Source organism: Colletotrichum tamarilloi (genome assembly GCF_030869305.1).
Source record: "Colletotrichum tamarilloi strain Tom-12 chromosome Unknown Scaffold_2.1, whole genome shotgun sequence".
In the NCBI taxonomy this organism is placed as follows: domain Eukaryota; kingdom Fungi; phylum Ascomycota; class Sordariomycetes; order Glomerellales; family Glomerellaceae; genus Colletotrichum; species Colletotrichum tamarilloi.
Window position 1 is genome coordinate 384,828 of NW_026849385.1, and position 18,458 is coordinate 403,285.

Sequence of the window (18,458 nt, forward strand, 5' to 3'; positions counted from 1 at the left end):
TCGTCTCTCCGGAAGCATATACAATTTCAAGTAACAAAAATTCTATTATTTTAAATTCTTTAACTGCCTGCCCGCTATCGTCATTCTGTCATTTAAATGCGACTCCAGGGGGCGCAAGACAAACAAATCGTAAAATCTCGTCATTTGTTCAACGCCGCGTCCATGCTCTTCCTCCACTCAGGAGCCTTCTTCCTAAGGGTCCAGACACAGATATAGCCCGACACCCAGGCAAAGATACCCAGTATCGTGAAGAGCCACCCGTTGCCGATGGCGTTAATCACGGGCTGCGCGGCAATCGCACCAATGCAACTGAAAATGTTTCTGACAAAATTGTTCACCGCCACGCCTCCCGAGCTGCGTTTGGGCATGAATTCGGTTAGCATGGTCGTGGCGGCGCCACTGGTGGTTGAATGTTAGCCTGAGCCGGATGAGATAAGATGGAGAAAAGTTAAAAGAACCAGATATCATTGGTGAGAGATAGAAGGAAGAACAAGAAAAGGACTTACAACACGAGCATCGAGCTGGCGCCGAATGTAAACAGACCGATACACGGCACAAACCAAAATAGGCCCTTTTCCACCACCCAGCCGTAGTAGATGAGCGAAGCCGGGTACACCGTCGCCGCGATCCAGATGTTCTCGCGCATCCTGTCCTCCGGCAGCAGGATCAATTTCCCGTCGGCGTCGTACCGCCCCGCCTTACGGGCCTCCCTCGCCATGATGACGTCGAGCCAGCGGCCTCCCAGGAGGGAGGCGAGGAAGTAGCCCAGGCCGGCGGGGAAGTAAAAGAGGCCGATGATGAGCTCGCTGAAGCCGTAGGGGGCTTGGGACAGCGTGGCCTGGACCGAGATGTTTACGACAAAGAGGGCGCCGAAGGTGACGGCGGCGAACCAGACTGTTATGGCGACGGGCGGGAAGCGGAGGTACAAGAGGACGGAGAGGGGATCGATGAAGGACTTTTTGAAGAAGGCGGCTGCTTTTTTGGAGTGGACTTTTACGGATTCCGTTGTTTTCGTTCGGGCGAGGGCATTCTTTTCGGTGCCTTCTGATGCGAGTTGAGACTGTGATGCCACGACGGCGGCAGCAGGTCTGGGGCGCGCGAGGGTCTCGGGCAGACAGAACAGGATCATGACGAGGACGAGCCCGCCGTAGATGGCGAGCGTCCACATGGTCGACTGCCACCCGAACCGCTGCGCCAGCGCGCCGCCGATAATGGGCGCGAGCAAGGGGCCCGTGAGGGGCCCGAGGTAGAAGATGCTCATGGCCCGGCCGCGCTCGCGCGGCTCCCAGATGTCGGCGATGGTTCCCGCGCCGACGGCCTGGACGCTGGCGCTGGCGCCGCCGGCGAGGAGGCGCATGACGATGAGCATCTCAATGTTCACGCTGACGGCGGAGAGGATGGAGAAGAGGACGAAGAGGGTGAAGGAGAGGAGGTAGATTGTGCGGCGGCCGAGGGTCTCGGAGAAGGAGGACCACCAGAGGGGGAAGATTGCCATGGCGAGCATGTAGAATGCTACCGAGAGGTTGGTGATTGTGGGGGTGACGCCGAATTCTTTAGACATTTCGGTGAGGGCGGCTTTCGTTTGTGAGTATACCTGAGATTGAAAGGTAAGATACATGAAAGGTAGTACTCACGATAAAAGATGGATGAGCCCATGGGTGATACGGCCGCGGCGAGGGCGATGATCAAGGTGATTGTCCATTTCGTCTTGTTGGTGTAATGATACGGGTTATCCACTTCCGGGATGGTAGTGAGCTGTGCGAGAAACCCGCGCCGTTTCGACCGGGCAACGATGGAAAGGGCTCGGGAGCGGGTGGACGAGGCCCGGGACCGCGTTCTCGCCGGGGCGTTGCCGGCTGCTGATGGGTCCCCATCCTCTCCCTCCACCTCCCCGTCCCCCTCCGAGTCGGCATCGGCATCGGCATCGGCCTTGGCAGACTTGCGGGACCGGTCTCCGTTCCTCCGGCCAACCTCTGTGATCTCATCTTCGCTGTCGCTCGATTGGCTACTGCTGCTCTGTCCCTCACCACGGCCTAGGTTTTTGGTTTCTTCCGGCGGAAAAGAATCCTTTTCCGGATCGTGTGATGTGGTAGTCATCTTTCTTCCTTTCGTGACGAGCCTTTTTCGCCGACTCGGTGCCGATGTGGATACGACAGGTGAAGGGCGCGAGAACTCAATGCCAGACGGAAAAGCTCACACGGCGATCCAACAAAACCGCCTTGGTATGGCAGAGAGAGGGAGAGGAAAGTAAGGTCTCGTTACTTGATCTTCAAGACTCCGTAAAGCCAAGCAAGTAAAACAATAGAAAGAAAGATGGTAGAGGATCAACCGTCACAAGAAGAAAAAATGACGACAAGGAAAATTGCCGGGGACCTGGGCCGTATTATGAATCGGGTGTTGTCCGGCTTTCCCACCCCACACCACACCCTTCCAGGGCTGGTCGTGTGTCCATGATGGCGGCTAGCCGTCTTCAACCCAGAAACGTGCTTGTCGGCTACCGCTACCGCTACCGCTCCGCAGTGGAGTGGATCGACACCGCGCTCGGCTGTGGGTAGCCGATGCTTCGAGCGCGAGGGGAGAGTAAGATGCCTCGGCGGTGTTTGTCCTGTATGGTGGATTAGTTGTAGGTATGGCGAGCTTTGGTAGTATGGTGCTTCTCCCTCGTTTAGCGGAGCGATCGAATGGAGCACTTGCGACTATGAGAACTTGAGAAGACAATCCCCCAATTCCCATCGAAAAGGTAGGAAGATCGGCACTGGCCGTTTAGTATTGCCGTCTTTGGCCCTGTTTCCGGCTTGTTACCGCTTAGTCAAAGGCGCGAAAGGCGTCCATCGGCAATGGGGGGATGTGGTTCATTGAGCTAAATGGGGCATGCCCCGAATCTTTTCGGCTCACTTCTTATCGAGGGTCTATTTCTTATCAGGCGGAACGGGTAGCTCCCGCCGCGGAATGGGTCCCTGATGTCTCTGAGAGGGTCGGAGGAGACTGTCAAGGCCTGGTCTTCGCGGAGTGCATACCATGTACCTATGTCGCGGTCGCCTGCATGTCTTGGCAGTATCCTGTTGTGGGCGAAGTAACACCTAAAAGTAGAAGGTTCTTGACACACAGGGAGGTGAGATGAAGGGCGGATGAACCACGCAGTGAACCAGGTTGATGAGAATGGGGCAAACGTGAAAGATTTGACAATCGCTGACGTTGCCTCAATGTACCTCGGCTTGGAGGGGGACTGTCGCGGAATGTCCGACAGTGTAGGAGACGGTAGTCAACCATCCATGACTCAAGTTTGTTTGCAGTTGCTAGTACGGAGTAAGGTGGCATTATATTCAACTGTTTATAGAAACCGAGCCTAAACTTCAGACATTTCGAGAGAAGTGACTCAATGTTGCATCGAGACCAAGAGAGAACAAAAATCCAAGAATGTTCGGGCACGGATAGTGATAGTGACATTTCCCAGGGCAACCAAGAGAGCGGGTCAGGAACAAGACTTTTGACCCCTGTTCCAATGGCTGAGCCAATTACAAGACCGAGAATTGAGCTGCCGAAAAGAGGTGAGTAGTCATTACCATATTGAACGAAGAGGTTCATACTAAGATAAGTGTGTAGTTGAAAGAGACTTGAATTTCTGCCTCTGGAACAATAAGGTTGCTGAATTAAGTTTATCCATGTGCTATTGGAGTCTGGTAGAGTCGCTTCAACTCAATTAAACAACCTTTACTATTAACCTCTGTGCCCAGTCCAGTCTCACTCACCACCTCTGTTCCCCTCCGAGTGCGGGGCTCTCCAAATTTTCATGGCCAAACATGCTGCCCGCCGAGTGGCGCACCGCACCATAAACCACCTCAGTCTAATTACAGGCCCAGCTATATCGAGCCGCCAATTGACTCATACCGAACTCACCTGAGCTTGTAAGTGTAGACAAGTCAATAAGTCTTGCACTTTTACGTTTACTCTAGTTGAGAGTGTCAAACTACTACACACAACTTCATTGGACAGGAAACCCATCCCCTCACCATGTCCCTCACCAACGCCTCCCCCGTCGATGCCGCAAAGGGTGCGAAATCGGCCTCTCACATCCTCGCGACCCTCCCTGCCGAAGCCCGCAACGATGCCCTCACGGCCATCCACGCCGCTCTCGCCGAGGCAAAGGACGACATTCTGGCCGCCAATGCGCGCGACCTGGAGCTCGCTCGCAAAGCCGCCGCCGATGGTCAACTGAGTCAGAGTCTCGTGTCCCGCCTGGACCTAGGCAAGAAGGGCAAGTTTGAGGATATGCTCAAGGGTATCTTGGACGTGAGAGGTCTCGAGGACCCAGGTATGTACTCACTCACTTTACCTCGACTCACAAGCACAACAGTCATTCAGTATTCTGACTCTCAATATAGTTGGCAAAGTCACACTCAGAACCAAGCTGGACGACGGCCTCGTCCTGGAGAGAGTCACCTGCCCCATCGGCGTCCTCCTCATCATCTTCGAGGCCCGCCCCGAGGTCATCGCCAACATCGCCTCCCTGGCCATCAAGTCAGGCAACGCCGCCATCCTCAAGGGCGGCAAGGAATCCACAGAGTCCTTCATCGCAATCTCAAAAGTCATCTCCGCCGCCCTCGACAAGTCCCAGGTGCCCAACCCGGCCGTCCAGCTCGTCACCACCCGCGACGTCATCCCCCAGCTCCTCGCCCTCGACGACTCCATCGACCTCGTCGTCCCCCGCGGCTCCAACGAGCTCGTGCGCTACATCAAGGAGTCGACAAAGATCCCCGTCCTCGGCCATGCTGACGGCCTCTGCTCTATTTACCTGACAGACTCCGCCGACGCCGAGATGGCGGCCAAGGTCCTCGTCGACTCCAAGACGAGCTACCCGGCCGCCTGCAACAGCGTCGAGACCCTGCTCGTTCAGGAATCCGCCCTCGACTCCGTCTTCCCCGCCGCCGCGGAGGCGCTAGTCGCGGCCGGCGTCACGCTGCACTGCGACGCCAAGTCCAAGGCCGCTGTCCAGTCCAAGATCTCTGGCGACGCGGCCTCGAAGATCGTCGATGCCAAGGACGTAGACTACGACACCGAGTTTCTCTCTCTCGACCTCGCCGTCAAGGTCGTCTCGTCGCTCGAGGAGGCGGTGCAGCACATCCACGCCCATGGGTCCAAGCACACCGAGTGCATCCTCACCTCGTCGTCCGACGAAGCCGAGCGCTTCATGGCGGCCGTCGACGCCGCGGGCGTGTACTGGAACGCGTCGACGCGCATGGCGGACGGCATGCGGTACGGCTTCGGCACCGAGGTCGGCATCAGCACCAACAAGATCCACTCGCGCGGGCCCGTCGGGCTGGAGGGCCTCATGATTTACAAGTACAAGATTCGCGGCCAGGGTCAGGTTTCGTTGGCGTACGGTGAGGGAGAGGGCCAGAAGCCGTTCAAGCACGAGAAGATGGCTTTCTAAATGGAAAGGGGAGACTGGGTGTAGACAAAAGAGAAGAAAAAAAAAGCATGGGACCAACGGCGTTAGGTAGGCATTGTGGGAATCACGAAGGAAACGAATGAAGAGGAAAGAAAAGAAATCCAATGATCTATCTGCGTTATCTCTCTGAATGTTATTCCCTCTGCTCGTTCGCAGTCCGAAATGTCACTCGCAGTCCGCTGCTGGAATCGGCCCCACATTAGACGGCCGATATGGCCGGTCCGGTGTTGCTCCATTGGCCGGGCGCCATTCCACTTCGTGTTCCGCTCAGCTCTGTCACAAGCCAAACTTAGATTTGGTATTTCGTTGCTCTTCTGCAGGTCTCACAAGCGCTTCTGAAGGAATCTCTCGAGCATAACTTGGCAACGCCTCAACTCCATGTGCCTAAGTACTGGTAAGTACCTACCTCAGGTTTGTGGTCTTTAGTGTAGCCAAGCCCATCTACAATGTCTGCAAGAAACGACATCTATCAAAAGCTCAAAGGAAGTGGTTCACTTCCATGGACACGCAAAATTTGACAAAGTTCTTAAGGCTCAGAGAGCGGCATGAGATTCCCGAGAAATGGAATAGGTATAGAGGCAAAGGACCAATGGTAGGGCGAGTCGCCGTTGGACGTCTCTAAGCGCCGCCCCTCTTCACCTGACGCCGAAAAGAGTTAGAGACTCTCTCCATCGCGCTGGGCAAGCCCCAAACGATTGGACGACGGTCCAACATCGAAAGCTCACCAATACAACTGCCCTACCACTTTACCACAGCTACCACACTTATTCCCATGCAGGCCAACGGGAAGCTGGGGGTGCAGGTGGCGGCGATGCGGCCACATTTCATGGCCATGACAGGGGGTGGGGGTTCTGGCGGAGCTTCTTCCTGCAGCTCAGCAAGCTTGCCGGGATTGCTCTGGCGCGTGGGAAGCTCCCTCTTTAATGACCCAGAACCCCGAGGCGCCCATTGTCTTTTTTGGCGCGACAATTGTTTTCTTTCTCTTGCTTCTTGGTGCTTTGAACATTCATCTCGGAAGCTTCGGCGACTCAAAGACAAAGCGATAAAGGACTTGCTGTTCGTGAGACTTGAAGCTGACTGTATCACGACGCTCTGCAATTGGGCTGTTGGGTGACAAACTGTAAGTGCGGGGCAGGCGATGGCGATGGCGATGCCCATGAGGTGGGATGCGACCAGCTTGGCGTCCGACTGACCTGCTGCCAGATCAACTCACCCTTCTTTTCTCTCGATTCCACTCACCTCGTCTTGTCTTCAATTCGAGTCGGCTTCTTCTCGCAATAATATTCACGAAACCTACGCCACCGAGGAGACGCGACGTCTAACGAGAGATCATGTCTTCCCAATATTATCCACGTAAGTTCTTCACTCTCACCCCGCCATACAGCAAGGCAACGAAACTCGTGCTGACCACCACTTCCAGCTCCTCCGTCGGGAGGTACGTTGTCCAATTGAGCGAAAGCAGTGTCCCCGGATGAAAGCGCTGACAAGACAATCAAAATCACAGCGCAGCAAAACTATCCCCCGCCGCCGCAATCCCCTCCCGCGAACCAGACAAAGTTCTCGTACCCTGCTCCTCCCTCACAACCTCAGCGCAGCCATAGCGGGAGCTATCCACCACCGCCTCAGCCTTCGCAAGGGCAGTCGCAAAACTACCCTCCTCCGCCCCAAGCTGCCGGACAACACAGCAGCAACAACAATAACTACCCACCTCCTCCTCAGTCGAGTACGCCCCAGAACTATCCGCCTCCTCCTCAGTCGCCAGGACATGGCGCGAGCTACCCTCCTCCGCCGCAGGCATCGCCGAGTCAGGGGAGGACGTACCCGCCTCCTCCCCAAGGCACCACGACGCCCTCGCAGAATCAGGCGCAATACCCGCCACCTCCCGGTCTTTCCCAGCAGCAGCAGCAGCAGCAGCAGCAGCAGCAGTATCAACCACCCCCTCAGCAGTCGCCGCAGCCCTCTCCTCAGCACCAGCAGCACCAACAGACGCAGCTTCCCCTACGGCAACCAGGCACCCCCGACTCCCAGCCTCAGTTCTCCCCTCCGCTTCCCGCCTTCGACGGACCGCCCGAGGCCTCCAGCCTGCCAGAGAAGCAGCACGTGGAGGAAGCACCAGTCGACACGAGCAACCCGTCCAACCTCGTGGGAGGCGCGCCCCCGCCCCAGCACTTCATCGGCGCCACCGCGACCGTCGACGACGTCGGCACCTTCAACGGAGGCAGCTACCGCATCAGCCACCGCGACAGCAACACCATCCTGACCGTCCAGCTCGCCATGGGGTGCCCACTGCAAGCGAAGCCCGGTGTCATGGTCGCCATGTCGCATTCCATCACACTCAGGGGCCAGATCAAGTTTAGCATGAAGAAGCTCGTGGCCGGCGCTGAGCTGGCGAGCTCGACCTACGTGGGACCCGGCGAGCTTCTCCTGGCGCCGCCCATGCTTGGTGATATCACTAGTCTGCGTCTCACGGGCAAGGAGACGTGGTCGGTTGGCCAAGACGCCTGGCTTGCTTCTACGCAGGGCGTGATCAAGGACTACAAGCGCCAGGGCCTCAGCAAGGCTATTTTCAGTGGCGAGGGCTTGTATGTGTACAAGATTAGCGGTACCGGGCTGCTTTGGCTGACCAGTTTCGGTGCCATTATCCGCAAAGATGTAAGTGCCCTGGGCACGACCGTACAAGTGATGTGAGGGCTAAACTTTTATCCAGCTCATGGAAGGCGAAAAGTACGTTGTTGATAATGGTCACTTGGTGGCATGGAATGTGAAGTACATTATGGAACGAGTCGCATCCGGTGGTATCATCTCTGGTCTCTCCTCTGGCGAGGGCCTGGTGTGTAAATTTACCGGCCCAGGAACTGTCTTCATGCAGACGAGGAATGCGGTAGGTTTCTGTCAACTGAATGTGCTGTCGTCGAATTACGCTGACATTATGGACCACAGAAACATTTCAGTGCTTACTTGTCTGGACAAGCGAATCAAGGCATGTAATGCAATGGATGAGGCTAGGCTGGACGAATGTACTGGCCGATGTTTTGTTTGCATACCTTACTCTATCTGGGTTCATCATTAGTTGGCGATGTTTCCGAGTTTTCTACGACATCTAGCGTGTTAAAATTGATATCCTATCTCTCTTTATTGACGCGTGTTTTCTTCCAGCGTTCTTTCAACAATGGCCATGATGCAGTATGATATTAGACTTAACTGAGGCTTGCGAGAGTATTTCAACAACGAAATCAAGGTGATGGTGGTTCTTGACTTGGTTCTTGCCCGACTCACTTCAGATACCTGCAAACTGTGCATCTTCCACAATCACTATACGCTAGAGTGGTTGCTCTTGGTCAGGCCTTCCCGGCAGCGAGGACGAGAACATGCAGCCTGCTGTTTCCTCACGACGATCCCGATGTTCCCCTTTCTTTCCTCATCTGCCACCACACGGAGCAGATTCTCCGGGCAATGCGTCGACAAGCATATACGACCTCGGCGCGTTTGTTTCCCGCCAACATACCGCCAACATCTCCATCATCCGTCAACATCACACCCACCACCTCAGCTCTCCAATTTTGGACACATCATCGCAGACTTAAGGGCCTCAGCGCATGTTTTTTACATCAGCGAAGATCTCTCTTCACCTCACTTTGGGTTCATTACGCCTGTCGTCATAGCCTCCTCAGACAATTCCGGCTCTATTGTCCTTCTTCGGCCTGGACTTCCGTCGAGAACACCGCTATTCCAATCCACCATTTTCGACACTTCCAGCCAACCTAGAGCATCTACTCTTTCGTATGCCTCAGTTTTTCTTCTTCCTTTCGGGTTAGAATGTGTCACTAACAAACATGGCAGAGACATGGAGAAGGCAGCGGTGGCATTGGCCTCTGCCAATTGGCGCAGGCCGTTGCTTCCTCACGATCATAATACACCACAACTCAGCATGCGTCGAAGGCGAAGAACAAATTCGAGTGCTGAAACCGACTCCAACGACATAGCTGAGTCGGCTACCCACTGGCGGAAGCCCGTGGCTGGCGTTTCCCCCTTTCAAACCGCGACCGATCCCATATCCAGAGACAACAGTAATGCCTCAACAAAGGGAATGATCATGATCGGTCGCGCGAAGAAGTGTGCCGTGGTCAATGCCGTACCTGTTCCGAGTAGTCAGAGCAAGAACTCCTCCTAGAAGCAGGGTCCTGACTCCTTGGTCTTGGACGTTTTTATCCACGAATGCACCGACCTCAATTGCAAGGAACACAACGGCATGTTCAACAACGCAGAGATACGCAGCATTAGAAATGCGAATCGTTTCAAGTCGCACATGCAGAGCGATAGTCTTGTCGACTTCAATAAGCAGTTGGAGGATACCAGGATCACACCTCGGAAGTCTTCCATGGCAAATCTTCTACGCCCTTGCAAGCACGAAGAGAGCGACGACTTGGGCAACAAGAACCATTCTACAGACCTACGGAAAGATCAAATTTTGAGTGACTCGGCCGTCATTCACGACCCAGCCATTATTGACATTGGTTTCCGGGATACCAAGCCAACAGACAGCGGTTCCGAACACAACCAAGATGATCGCTTTCAGGGGCTTCTGCGAAAACTCCAGCGACCTTTGCAAGGCGAACAGTCAAAATACCAGGTCACCAGAAATGGCGATGCTCGCCCAAGACAAGTTTCCGAGGATTCTGGTATTGATACCAGAGGACTGGCCAAGGCTCGAACTCTTAACCCAATAGCAAGGGAGTTTTCCACCTTCGCTCCTCAGACATCTTCAGTCACACCAGACAAGGCTGAAGAGAGGGACAGGAAAACCATCATCTCTCTTCTGGAGCAACTAGTAAGCCAAACCTTCAGCAAAGCTCCTGGACAAGATCCAAACGAGATTATTGCCAACACAATCGCAAAGTTTGGCATCCAAGGAACGCAGGCTTTTCCACCATTAAATTTGCCCCCCTCCGTGCCGAGACCAACATTGCATCCGTCACTTTTCCAACAACCTCCTCCAGTATCTCTTAGTTCCGCTTTTGGTCCACAGAACAACATTGTCAGACCTCCACTAGAATTCTCAACTCAAATACCTGCCGCACCATTCGATCCATCTGCTCCAGGTTTTACACCATCATTTACAAACAAAGCAACAGCCCCCCCTCTGCTACCCCTCAGGTCACCGTTCAATCCGACTCGGTCTACTCTACCCCAATCTGCTCATGGTTCTGAAACAAGCCGCGTTGCTCCAGCCATTGGTTTTGTCCGACAGATGGCCAACAGTCCGGTAGTGCCTATTGTCGGGCCTTGGACAACTCCGTTTCCGACAACACAAGCACCGGTACCTCATCACGGGTCTTTATTGAACGCAAATGCTCCTGTGTTCGGTCCTGACATGGCGCCCAGATGTGCTGCCAAGCCGCGAGTCCCTGATACAGTTGGCCAGCAGAGTTACGAGGCATACATCGAGTGGCGCAAGGCAAACGAGCCCGGCTATGCTCTTGAATGCAAGGCGAGACAGGCCAAGAGGGCACTTCGGCCTATTCCTGGCTGATTCCAGGAGTGAGCTGTGGTCTAAGCCATCTCAAAGGGTTGGCCATGGGGAACATGGCATACATGGGTGGAAGGGGGAGATTCAAAATAGCTAGCGAAGGGTGGCTCTCTCAAATCAATTCTGGCCTGTATTTGTACGACGAGATATTTTCATATCAATCGTTGGAGGACGGCAAGGGTGTAGATTTATACAAGGGTAGGGACTTGAAGAGTAGGATTACGTGTTTTTGGGGGCCCTTCAATCATTCTTGAAGGGCTGAGATCGAGGATATGGGAGGTTGAGCGAGGCAGGAAAGCTTGGAGCAACTAGCACCGAGCTCATAAGTCAACTCGGATTGTCTGCATTCAATACAAGTGCGTTATCGCTTATAATCGTGCCTAGGAGTGAGTTTCTTGTCTGCTTCACAAGGCCAGAAAAGTAAATGCCGGGAACCTCGACGGCTGCCAGGGCAGCCACCACCAACTCACGCACCTTCCTTCCTCTGGTTCACCCAGCCACATCGCGGACCTTTTCATCCGATACCTTTTCTGCCTACCACCCGAATACGCAGCAAACCTTCATATACCCCTCCAAGTCCAATTCTGTCACCAGCACAGCAGGCGCCCGTCTAGGTCGACGGGTCAGGTCAAACTGTGGCGTGGGTGGTGGAATGGTTAATGGTCAACAATCAAATCGCCAACCAGCCTACTCGACGACAGGCTCAGCGCATACGAGTACCCGAGTTCGAATCCCAGCATGAGCGCCAGAGATGTAGCCCCCAGTTCAGCACCGGGGGGTTAGTCTCTTTTGCCATTTTGGGTCTTTTTTTGACATGTTCGTTATAGGGAAAGGAAAAAGCACGTATTTGTTTTTGTGGTATCTGTGTGCAAAGTCGTAATATATCGATCGCCATCATCATATCCCATACCTGCGCGCCCCAATGTTGAATCAACGGGTACAAACTGGCGATGTAATCTCTAGACGCTGCAAATCCAGCGATTTCATTCTCTCCCACAATGCCCCGATCTGCAAGCTTACCCACCATACTCAAATCACAATCATAGACAGCGTCAAACAACAAAAGAGAAAACATCAAAGCCCTTCAATACCATACGCCTTGATCGCGGTACCGCCAAACAGGGCCGCCTGGTCCTCTGGCTCGAGGGTAGCCATGTAGCAGGTGCGCTCGACAAGCAGCTTCCACTTGCGCCAGGCCTCGTCGACGCCGACGGTGCAGACGGGCCAGTCGGAGCCGAACATTGTGCGGCGGGTGCCAAAGGTGGCGAGGACGACGCCGAGCCAGGGGAAGATTGCCTCGAAGATTGCGTTGGGGTCCTGCTTCTTGAGGGAGTCGGGCATCTCGGAGAAGCCGCCCGAGAGCTTCATGTAGGTGTTTGAGCATTTGGAGAGGGCGTAGATTGCGGTGCGCCAGTGGACGAAGGAGGGGTCTGTTGTGTTTATGATGCCGAGGTCGGGTTTGCAGAGGTGGTCTGGTTAGGGTGTGTTTGTTAGCTCCTGGTTTTGAATGAAGGGCATGGGAGATAGTAGAGACAGGGAAGGGGGAGGACCGACTGATGACAAAGGTGACCTTCTCCTCCTCCGGAACACCCTCGTGAGCGCGCGAGATAATCTCCAACGCCTCGTCGAGCTGCTTGTTGCCGCGGCGGTGCTGGTCGACGCCCATATCAAAGACGAAGCCCCTCTTGCCCAGAAGCTTCAAGCTGTCGATGAAATCGTCCGTCAACCCCGCGCCGTGCGGCTTATCCTGCAACAGATACCGGAACCCGCGAATCTTCGGCCAGACGGCGTCGCCCGCAACAGTCTTGACGTGGTCGAGGTACTTCTCCATGGCGGCGGCGCCGGAGGGTAGAGGGGCCCAGGGGACGATGCCCAGGCAGAGGCTGGCGTGGTCGGGGCCGTGACCCTCGCCGTCGCGCGGTTTGCCCTCGGCGATGCGGCGGAGCCAGGAGACCTCCATCAGGGGGAACTCCCAGCCGGACGCATCGCGGGCGCCGGCTTCGAGGTCGTGTTTGCGGTCTGTTTCGAGGAAGATGAAGCCTTTGAGGTTTGCGGGGGAGCCGGTGGCGGCGACGTAGTCTTCGACCGAGTGCTGCTTCGCGAGGGGGTTTTCGGGGGTCGCCCAGGCGAGGGTCTCGATTTCTTGCCCTGGGTAGAGGTGGATGTGGGAGTCGATGATGGGGTAGTCGGCGGCCATGGTGGGCTTTTGGGAATGCTTTGGAGGGGGGGCTGCGTGCCGGTTCGGTTTTATGGGAGGTTGGCTGCTTTCTGGTGATTCAATTGATATTTTGCGTCTGAGACGAATGGGCCAAGAGTGAGGCTGAAGACGAAAAATCCAGCGTCGTTTGTTGTAGAAGAACGCTCGAGCTAGGCCAGGAGAAGATGAGAGAGGAGAGACAGAAAGAGACGTGGAGTCCCCGCACCTATTTCTTTGACATCGCGGGGTTGTAACAGCGACACACACACCCTTGTCCTAACGCCCTAGTGCCCCACTGCCGGGTCCCCCTTTTCTGACGTTGTTGGATAGTGCTGCCCACCACCTTTCTTCAGGGGATCTTTCCCCCGAGCACCGACCTCTCGGGGCATTTATGCGGAGAAGGGTGACGGACCACCTCCGGCGCGGACACCGAAGGCTTCTTGGACTCCGTCCCGGTCTGCCGGCGTAGACATCGCCCACTTGCCAATTTCGGCAATTCAAAGTTTACTACAACATTTCCGTGAAGACTTTGACCTCGAACACAGATTAACTGATTTACAAGAAATTTTCACTAGCATCATTCATATTTGTTCAAACTCATTTTCAAGGACGGGTACTGATCACGTTTGTCACGCAGCGGGTGCACAGTTGAGGTTGCGTTCAAATGATGGATAGATTCATATCGGCATCTATCCATAGCCGCCTGTGGCGGTAATCTTAACTATCTACATGAATTCGCCTTCATGAAAAAAAGCAGCCATGCCCGGGGGCTTTCCAAAAGCCCAGCCCCCGGCAGCCGCTTGGAAACGGTCTCTTCCCCAGGAGCGGCGGATGCGCTGGCTCCTTTTCCAACCCCTGGAGTCTTGGTCTCTCGCATTCCTCCCCTATTATGAAAGGGAATACGAGGATGGCTCCGCTGTTGTCAAGTGATGACATGACAAACGAAACGGTTGAGTTTGGTTCACGCGCGCGGTGGCCAAGCACCTCCGTCTACGGGACAGACGGCGGCGGCCACCGCGGCGCGGGGTCGCAGCATCGACCCACTTGGAACGAGGAGGCGGGCGGGCCCGAGACCGGCTCGGGTTCGCAACTGCCTTTCCTCGGTGGATGCAATGATTAGCACGTCGGCGAGCGCGGGGCAGTCGCGCGACGAAATGAATGTACGGGCCACATGGGGGCCTTCTATCTTCGTGTATTTGGTGGCTTTCCTTTTGGCGGTGGTTGTGGTCACTCCCATCCCAGGGCAGGATTGGAAGCTCTTCACCTGACGACGATGCCGTGGCGGCGGGTGGTGGAGGGAGCGTACTCCTCCTCCTCCTCGGACTCGGAGTCGGAGCAGTCGGAGCTGTCGTCGTAGCCGCAGCGTGCGCCGCCGCAGTCGATCTTGACGCGGTCGCCCTTGCGGGTGATGCCGTAGCGCTCGCAGGTGCAGGTGCTGACGTCGGAGCCGGGGGTGCTGTAGCCGGAGAGCGAGGAGCTGGGGCTGGAGCTGTCGGAGCGGTAGGAGAGGCTGGAGCCGGTGGAGGAGACGGGGGAGCCGGAGGCAGAGAAGTCGGTGACGATGTCCTCCTCGTCGAAGCCGGCGGCGCCGAAGCGGGCGGTGAGCTCCTCAATGGTCTCGTCATCGCAGTAGTCGCTGTTGAGGATGTGCTGGGTGGCGTGGGGCGACATGGGCTTGGGGGCCTTGATCTGGGAGACGGAGAGGGGGCGTCCCTTGGGGATGTCGCGCGACGAGGAGCGGTGGCGGCTTGACTTGGAGTCCTTGTCCTTGGAGGAGTGGCGAGAGCTGCGGGACGAGGAGTGGGAAGAGGACTTTGAGGAAGACTTGGAGGAGCTGGTGCTGCTCGACTTGGAGCTGGACTTGCTGGAGGACTTTGAGCCGGCGGGGACGTCGAGGATGTTCAACTCGCGGCCGGTGGTGGGCTCAACGGTGGAGGCGACGCTGGGGTTGTGGGCAACGTGGTAGCCGTCGATGATGTAGTAGTACCAGTAGCGGGAGCCGGCGGAGAGAGTGGAGCCGCCAAACTTGAAGGTGCCCTTCCATGAGCCGGACTTGGAGGAAGTCTTGTCCTTGGAGAGAGGGAGCTGGCCGACGTAGCCGTCCCAGGAGCCGAGCAAGTGGACGGTCTTGACACCGGAGGAAACACGAAGGGAGAAGGAGAGTTGAGTGGACGACATTATTGCGGTATTTGACGTTTGAACGGGTGCTGCGATTAAGTGGTTTTGCTGAATAATGTGCGTTGAGCAAGAAATTCCAGATTTCCGTTACTAGGGGATAAGTTGACCGGCAACTTTGGTGGTGATGATTTGCAAAAAATTGGGTATTAGTTTGGAGTGTGAATTAAGATAGAGACCGGCTCTATGGAAAGAAGAAAGAACAAAAAAGGAGGAGGGGGAAAAACGAAGAACTGGAATTAGTTGTTTGATTGCTTGCTGAAGAGAGAAAGAGGAAAGGGAATCGAAGAGGATGGGATGCTTCCATTATATGGTTTGACGGGCCGTCCTAGGAGGCCCAGGAGAGGCCATGATTGAGGCCAACACCACCACCACATGTCTCCTCCACCTGTCTAGTGTGCGCTACCTCTGTGCTCCCATCACCTTGTTGGTGGTGGTGGGCTGGGATACCTAGACAGCCACTCGAGATGCGGTGCTACTGGCGCCGGTTCATGGCTGGAGCAACGCAACGGGGAACTTGTTGCTCGTCAGCAAAAAGTGTGGACTGTGGAGCGTGCCGTACACAGTAGCGTGCAAAAAATCAAGCGTCAGTCGACTGGACGACCCAATGAGAGAAGAGCTAGGGAGGACGAGGCTTGTGGATGGTCGATGCAAGCAACCAATATCACACTGGTGATGAGCTTCGCGGGCAACGTCGAAAGGATCAGCCGGCCGGGGTTCCCCCTCGTCCAAGAATGGACACCCACACACAGCCGTGTACTGTGGTTGGCTGTGTGCCCTATCTCCGAGGTGTACTGGCAAATAGGAACGAAAGCAGCTTTTCTGTCGATGGGGGGACCATCGCAGCCGTCACCTCTCTCTCGTTGCTCGTTACCTTAGTGGTGCTACCATAAGATGGCCGCCGGGATGGGCCATGTCTGCACGCTGGGCGGTTAAGCTGCATGGTGAGGGGAGCCTGGGAGAGGTGAGAGTTGAGAGAGAGGGAGGGGTTCTCTGGGCAGCCGTCAGCCAAAATAGAAGAGAAAAGTGGGACTGGCCGGGACTAAAGCGCGGTACGTCCCCACATTTCCACGTTCTCTCCGATCTTTGCGTGAGATATGGGGCCGGTCGTGCTTTTCCGCCCGAATTGGGCGTCTAAATCCCTGCCATCATTGGCCAATAGCCCACGCACATCGCTCTTCTGTGCCCGGTCGCTTATCATCCCATCACCAACTTTGTTGAAGTGATGTGCTGCAGGTCGAGCCAATCATGACTATGCGCGGGACGATGCAGGTTTGCGAAAGCATCACCACTCACAAGAAGGCTCCCAGCCCTCCTCAGTAGAATAGTCAAGAGCTGCCGTCTAGCTGCGATTGGCTCATCTTCGTGCCTGTGAGAGATGAGTAGAAAAGCCACATCTCTCAATTCTCGCATGGTATTCGCCCGTATGCCTATAGCCGCATCAAGCGGACAGTCAACTGGCATACTGCATCATGCAACGAGTCAATATGCATGCCGTCTGCATGTAAATGCGCGAGATTTTGCTGAGATTGATGTCCTTCCTCATTGGAGTATCCGAATTGTCACTTGACGTCCCGTCCTCTTCCCAGCCGCTCGACCAGGGAAGAACCGGAGATCGCGCGAGTCGGAAGAAAGGGAAGAGCAAATATGATGCCAGAAGCCATATCCCTGGTTCCCTGAGTGCCTGCCTGGGTGATGTGCAGACTGGTCTGCGTCCTCCGGTTTGCCAGCTGCTTCTCGTACCTGCCTAGACGTCGAACCACGGCAGGCTCTCTCGAGATCTGGCGATGCAGAAAAGTCGAGGTCAGTCTCCGGCAATGTCATGAGGGCTAAATGCCTTCGTAAGTGTAAGCCGGGACGATGGTAACGCCCAAAGATAATCCCCACAGACTTGGCCCAAAGGGCTGGAGGAGATCAAACACTACCGAGATCCGGAGCTGGAAAGGGCGCAGAAAACGGGGCAGCGTACTCTAAAGTGCGTGCTTCCCTCTGCCTTGTCTGCCGTGACACAGACTGGCAGCGTGGGCATTGCCCTGCGCGGTCTGGCCCTGTCAGTCGACATGGCCGATCGTGGTGCGGCCCGCCAAGTACAAACTGCCGTTCTCCGCCTTCGGTCGACATCCGCTGCGACTGCGTGACCCTTGAGCCACCCACACCTCGAGAAGATGATGGAGGTGAATTGTAGATACGGCATCAGTTTTTCCCCTTCTCAGTTCTCACCATCCCTCTTCGGCATAGTATCCAAGGTGCGTCATACGGCTCCATGCGTCTCTAGTCTCGGCGGGTATGTGAGGTCCATCACACTGATGGACTATAGTCCCCGTTGAACGGAACGGCAAGCCCGCTCGTGGTATTTCCCTCATCGGATCTAGGATCTGGGATCTGGGCTGTAGAGATGCCTGCCGTGGTTCTGGAGCGCAACTATGCGAAAGGTCCATCGAGATTGTCACTCCATCAGATTAATCAGAAAGCGAAGAAAGGGCTGTGACAGGTCGCAAGACGGCGCCTCGTAAGCCGGCTGCGACTCTGGCATATCGGCCTTTTCCTTGATGCCGACAGATGTCTCACAAAGCGACTGCGAGCGTGAAGCGGTCTGACCTCAGAATGGTGAGATCGATGTCGGCTGACAAGCTGGGCGCTCAAGAGTGTTACGTGTGTTGCAGCATTACAACAGATTTGAACTTTGGACGTTGTTTCTCAGGCGCTTGGCCACTGCCCAAGATCTACAAAGGTGTGCTCAAGTCGAGGGTGTGCCGTTTGCCCGTGGTCTTTGTTGGTAGCGGGAAGGCCTGGCGGGAAACAGCGGGATCGCCCGTGAGAGGAACAAGCCATGTGGAGACTGGAAGCGGTGGTATCCACCTACAGTTGACCTTCATCACGTGAACAGTCACATGATAGCGCGTTCCTCGTCAACGATCTTGCGACTGTCTACTTTGGCGCGTCGTAACAGAGTCGCGTACGAAAGTTGCTACGTCGCCGGCCTGAGTCAACGATCCAAGGCAGCAGCCCCTCTTTCATAAACTCGGTCACTAAATCTAGCTAGACGTCCTCAAGGTAAAGCCCTGTTGAAAAGGTCGGATTACCAATCCATCAGCGAGAAGTCTTGCCGT

At 55.4% G+C, this 18,458-nt stretch overlaps 9 protein-coding genes across 9 annotated transcripts; 5 read left to right on the top strand and 4 right to left on the bottom strand.

Moving 5' to 3' along the window:
• Positions 1-140: 140 nt before the first annotated feature.
• CTAM01_00766 (major facilitator superfamily transporter) lies at positions 141-2,097 on the bottom strand (the record flags this gene model as incomplete). The annotated part of the gene is made up of 3 exons (XM_060516813.1): positions 141-399; positions 507-1,575; positions 1,635-2,097. 3 exons carry the CDS (start codon positions 2,095-2,097, stop codon positions 141-143), a joined length of 1,791 nt encoding a protein of 596 aa, XP_060388275.1.
• Positions 2,098-4,011: 1,914 nt separating this feature from the next.
• On the top strand, positions 4,012-5,431 carry CTAM01_00767 (glutamate-5-semialdehyde dehydrogenase; the record flags this gene model as incomplete). Its single annotated transcript, XM_060516814.1, has 2 exons — positions 4,012-4,312; positions 4,383-5,431. The coding sequence occupies 2 exons, from the start codon at positions 4,012-4,014 to the stop codon at positions 5,429-5,431; spliced, it is 1,350 nt and encodes a 449-aa protein (XP_060388276.1).
• A 1,349-nt stretch (positions 5,432-6,780) lies between these two features.
• On the top strand, positions 6,781-8,437 carry CTAM01_00768 (uncharacterized protein; the record flags this gene model as incomplete). Its single annotated transcript, XM_060516815.1, has 5 exons — positions 6,781-6,802; positions 6,870-6,884; positions 6,954-8,101; positions 8,157-8,330; positions 8,390-8,437. The coding sequence occupies 5 exons, from the start codon at positions 6,781-6,783 to the stop codon at positions 8,435-8,437; spliced, it is 1,407 nt and encodes a 468-aa protein (XP_060388277.1).
• Positions 8,438-9,293: 856 nt separating this feature from the next.
• CTAM01_00769 (uncharacterized protein) lies at positions 9,294-9,620 on the top strand (the record flags this gene model as incomplete). The annotated part of the gene is made up of 1 exon (XM_060516816.1): positions 9,294-9,620. One exon carries the CDS (start codon positions 9,294-9,296, stop codon positions 9,618-9,620), a length of 327 nt encoding a protein of 108 aa, XP_060388278.1.
• A 78-nt stretch (positions 9,621-9,698) lies between these two features.
• Positions 9,699-10,979, top strand: CTAM01_00770 (uncharacterized protein; the record flags this gene model as incomplete). Its single annotated transcript, XM_060516817.1, has 1 exon — positions 9,699-10,979. The coding sequence occupies one exon, from the start codon at positions 9,699-9,701 to the stop codon at positions 10,977-10,979; it is 1,281 nt and encodes a 426-aa protein (XP_060388279.1).
• Positions 10,980-12,050: 1,071 nt separating this feature from the next.
• Positions 12,051-13,173, bottom strand: CTAM01_00771 (amidohydrolase; the record flags this gene model as incomplete). The annotated part of the gene is made up of 2 exons (XM_060516818.1): positions 12,051-12,448; positions 12,531-13,173. The coding sequence occupies 2 exons, from the start codon at positions 13,171-13,173 to the stop codon at positions 12,051-12,053; spliced, it is 1,041 nt and encodes a 346-aa protein (XP_060388280.1).
• A 1,260-nt stretch (positions 13,174-14,433) lies between these two features.
• CTAM01_00772 (uncharacterized protein) lies at positions 14,434-15,351 on the bottom strand (the record flags this gene model as incomplete). Its single annotated transcript, XM_060516819.1, has 1 exon — positions 14,434-15,351. The coding sequence occupies one exon, from the start codon at positions 15,349-15,351 to the stop codon at positions 14,434-14,436; it is 918 nt and encodes a 305-aa protein (XP_060388281.1).
• Positions 15,352-16,910: 1,559 nt separating this feature from the next.
• Positions 16,911-17,377, bottom strand: CTAM01_00773 (uncharacterized protein; the record flags this gene model as incomplete). Its single annotated transcript, XM_060516820.1, has 2 exons — positions 16,911-17,129; positions 17,318-17,377. 2 exons carry the CDS (start codon positions 17,375-17,377, stop codon positions 16,911-16,913), a joined length of 279 nt encoding a protein of 92 aa, XP_060388282.1.
• Positions 17,238-18,231, top strand: CTAM01_00774 (uncharacterized protein; the record flags this gene model as incomplete). Its single annotated transcript, XM_060516821.1, has 3 exons — positions 17,238-17,435; positions 17,666-17,780; positions 17,921-18,231. Coding segments are annotated over 3 exons (624 nt in total), but the record flags the coding sequence as incomplete, so codon positions are not given.
• Positions 18,232-18,458: the final 227 nt, after the last annotated feature.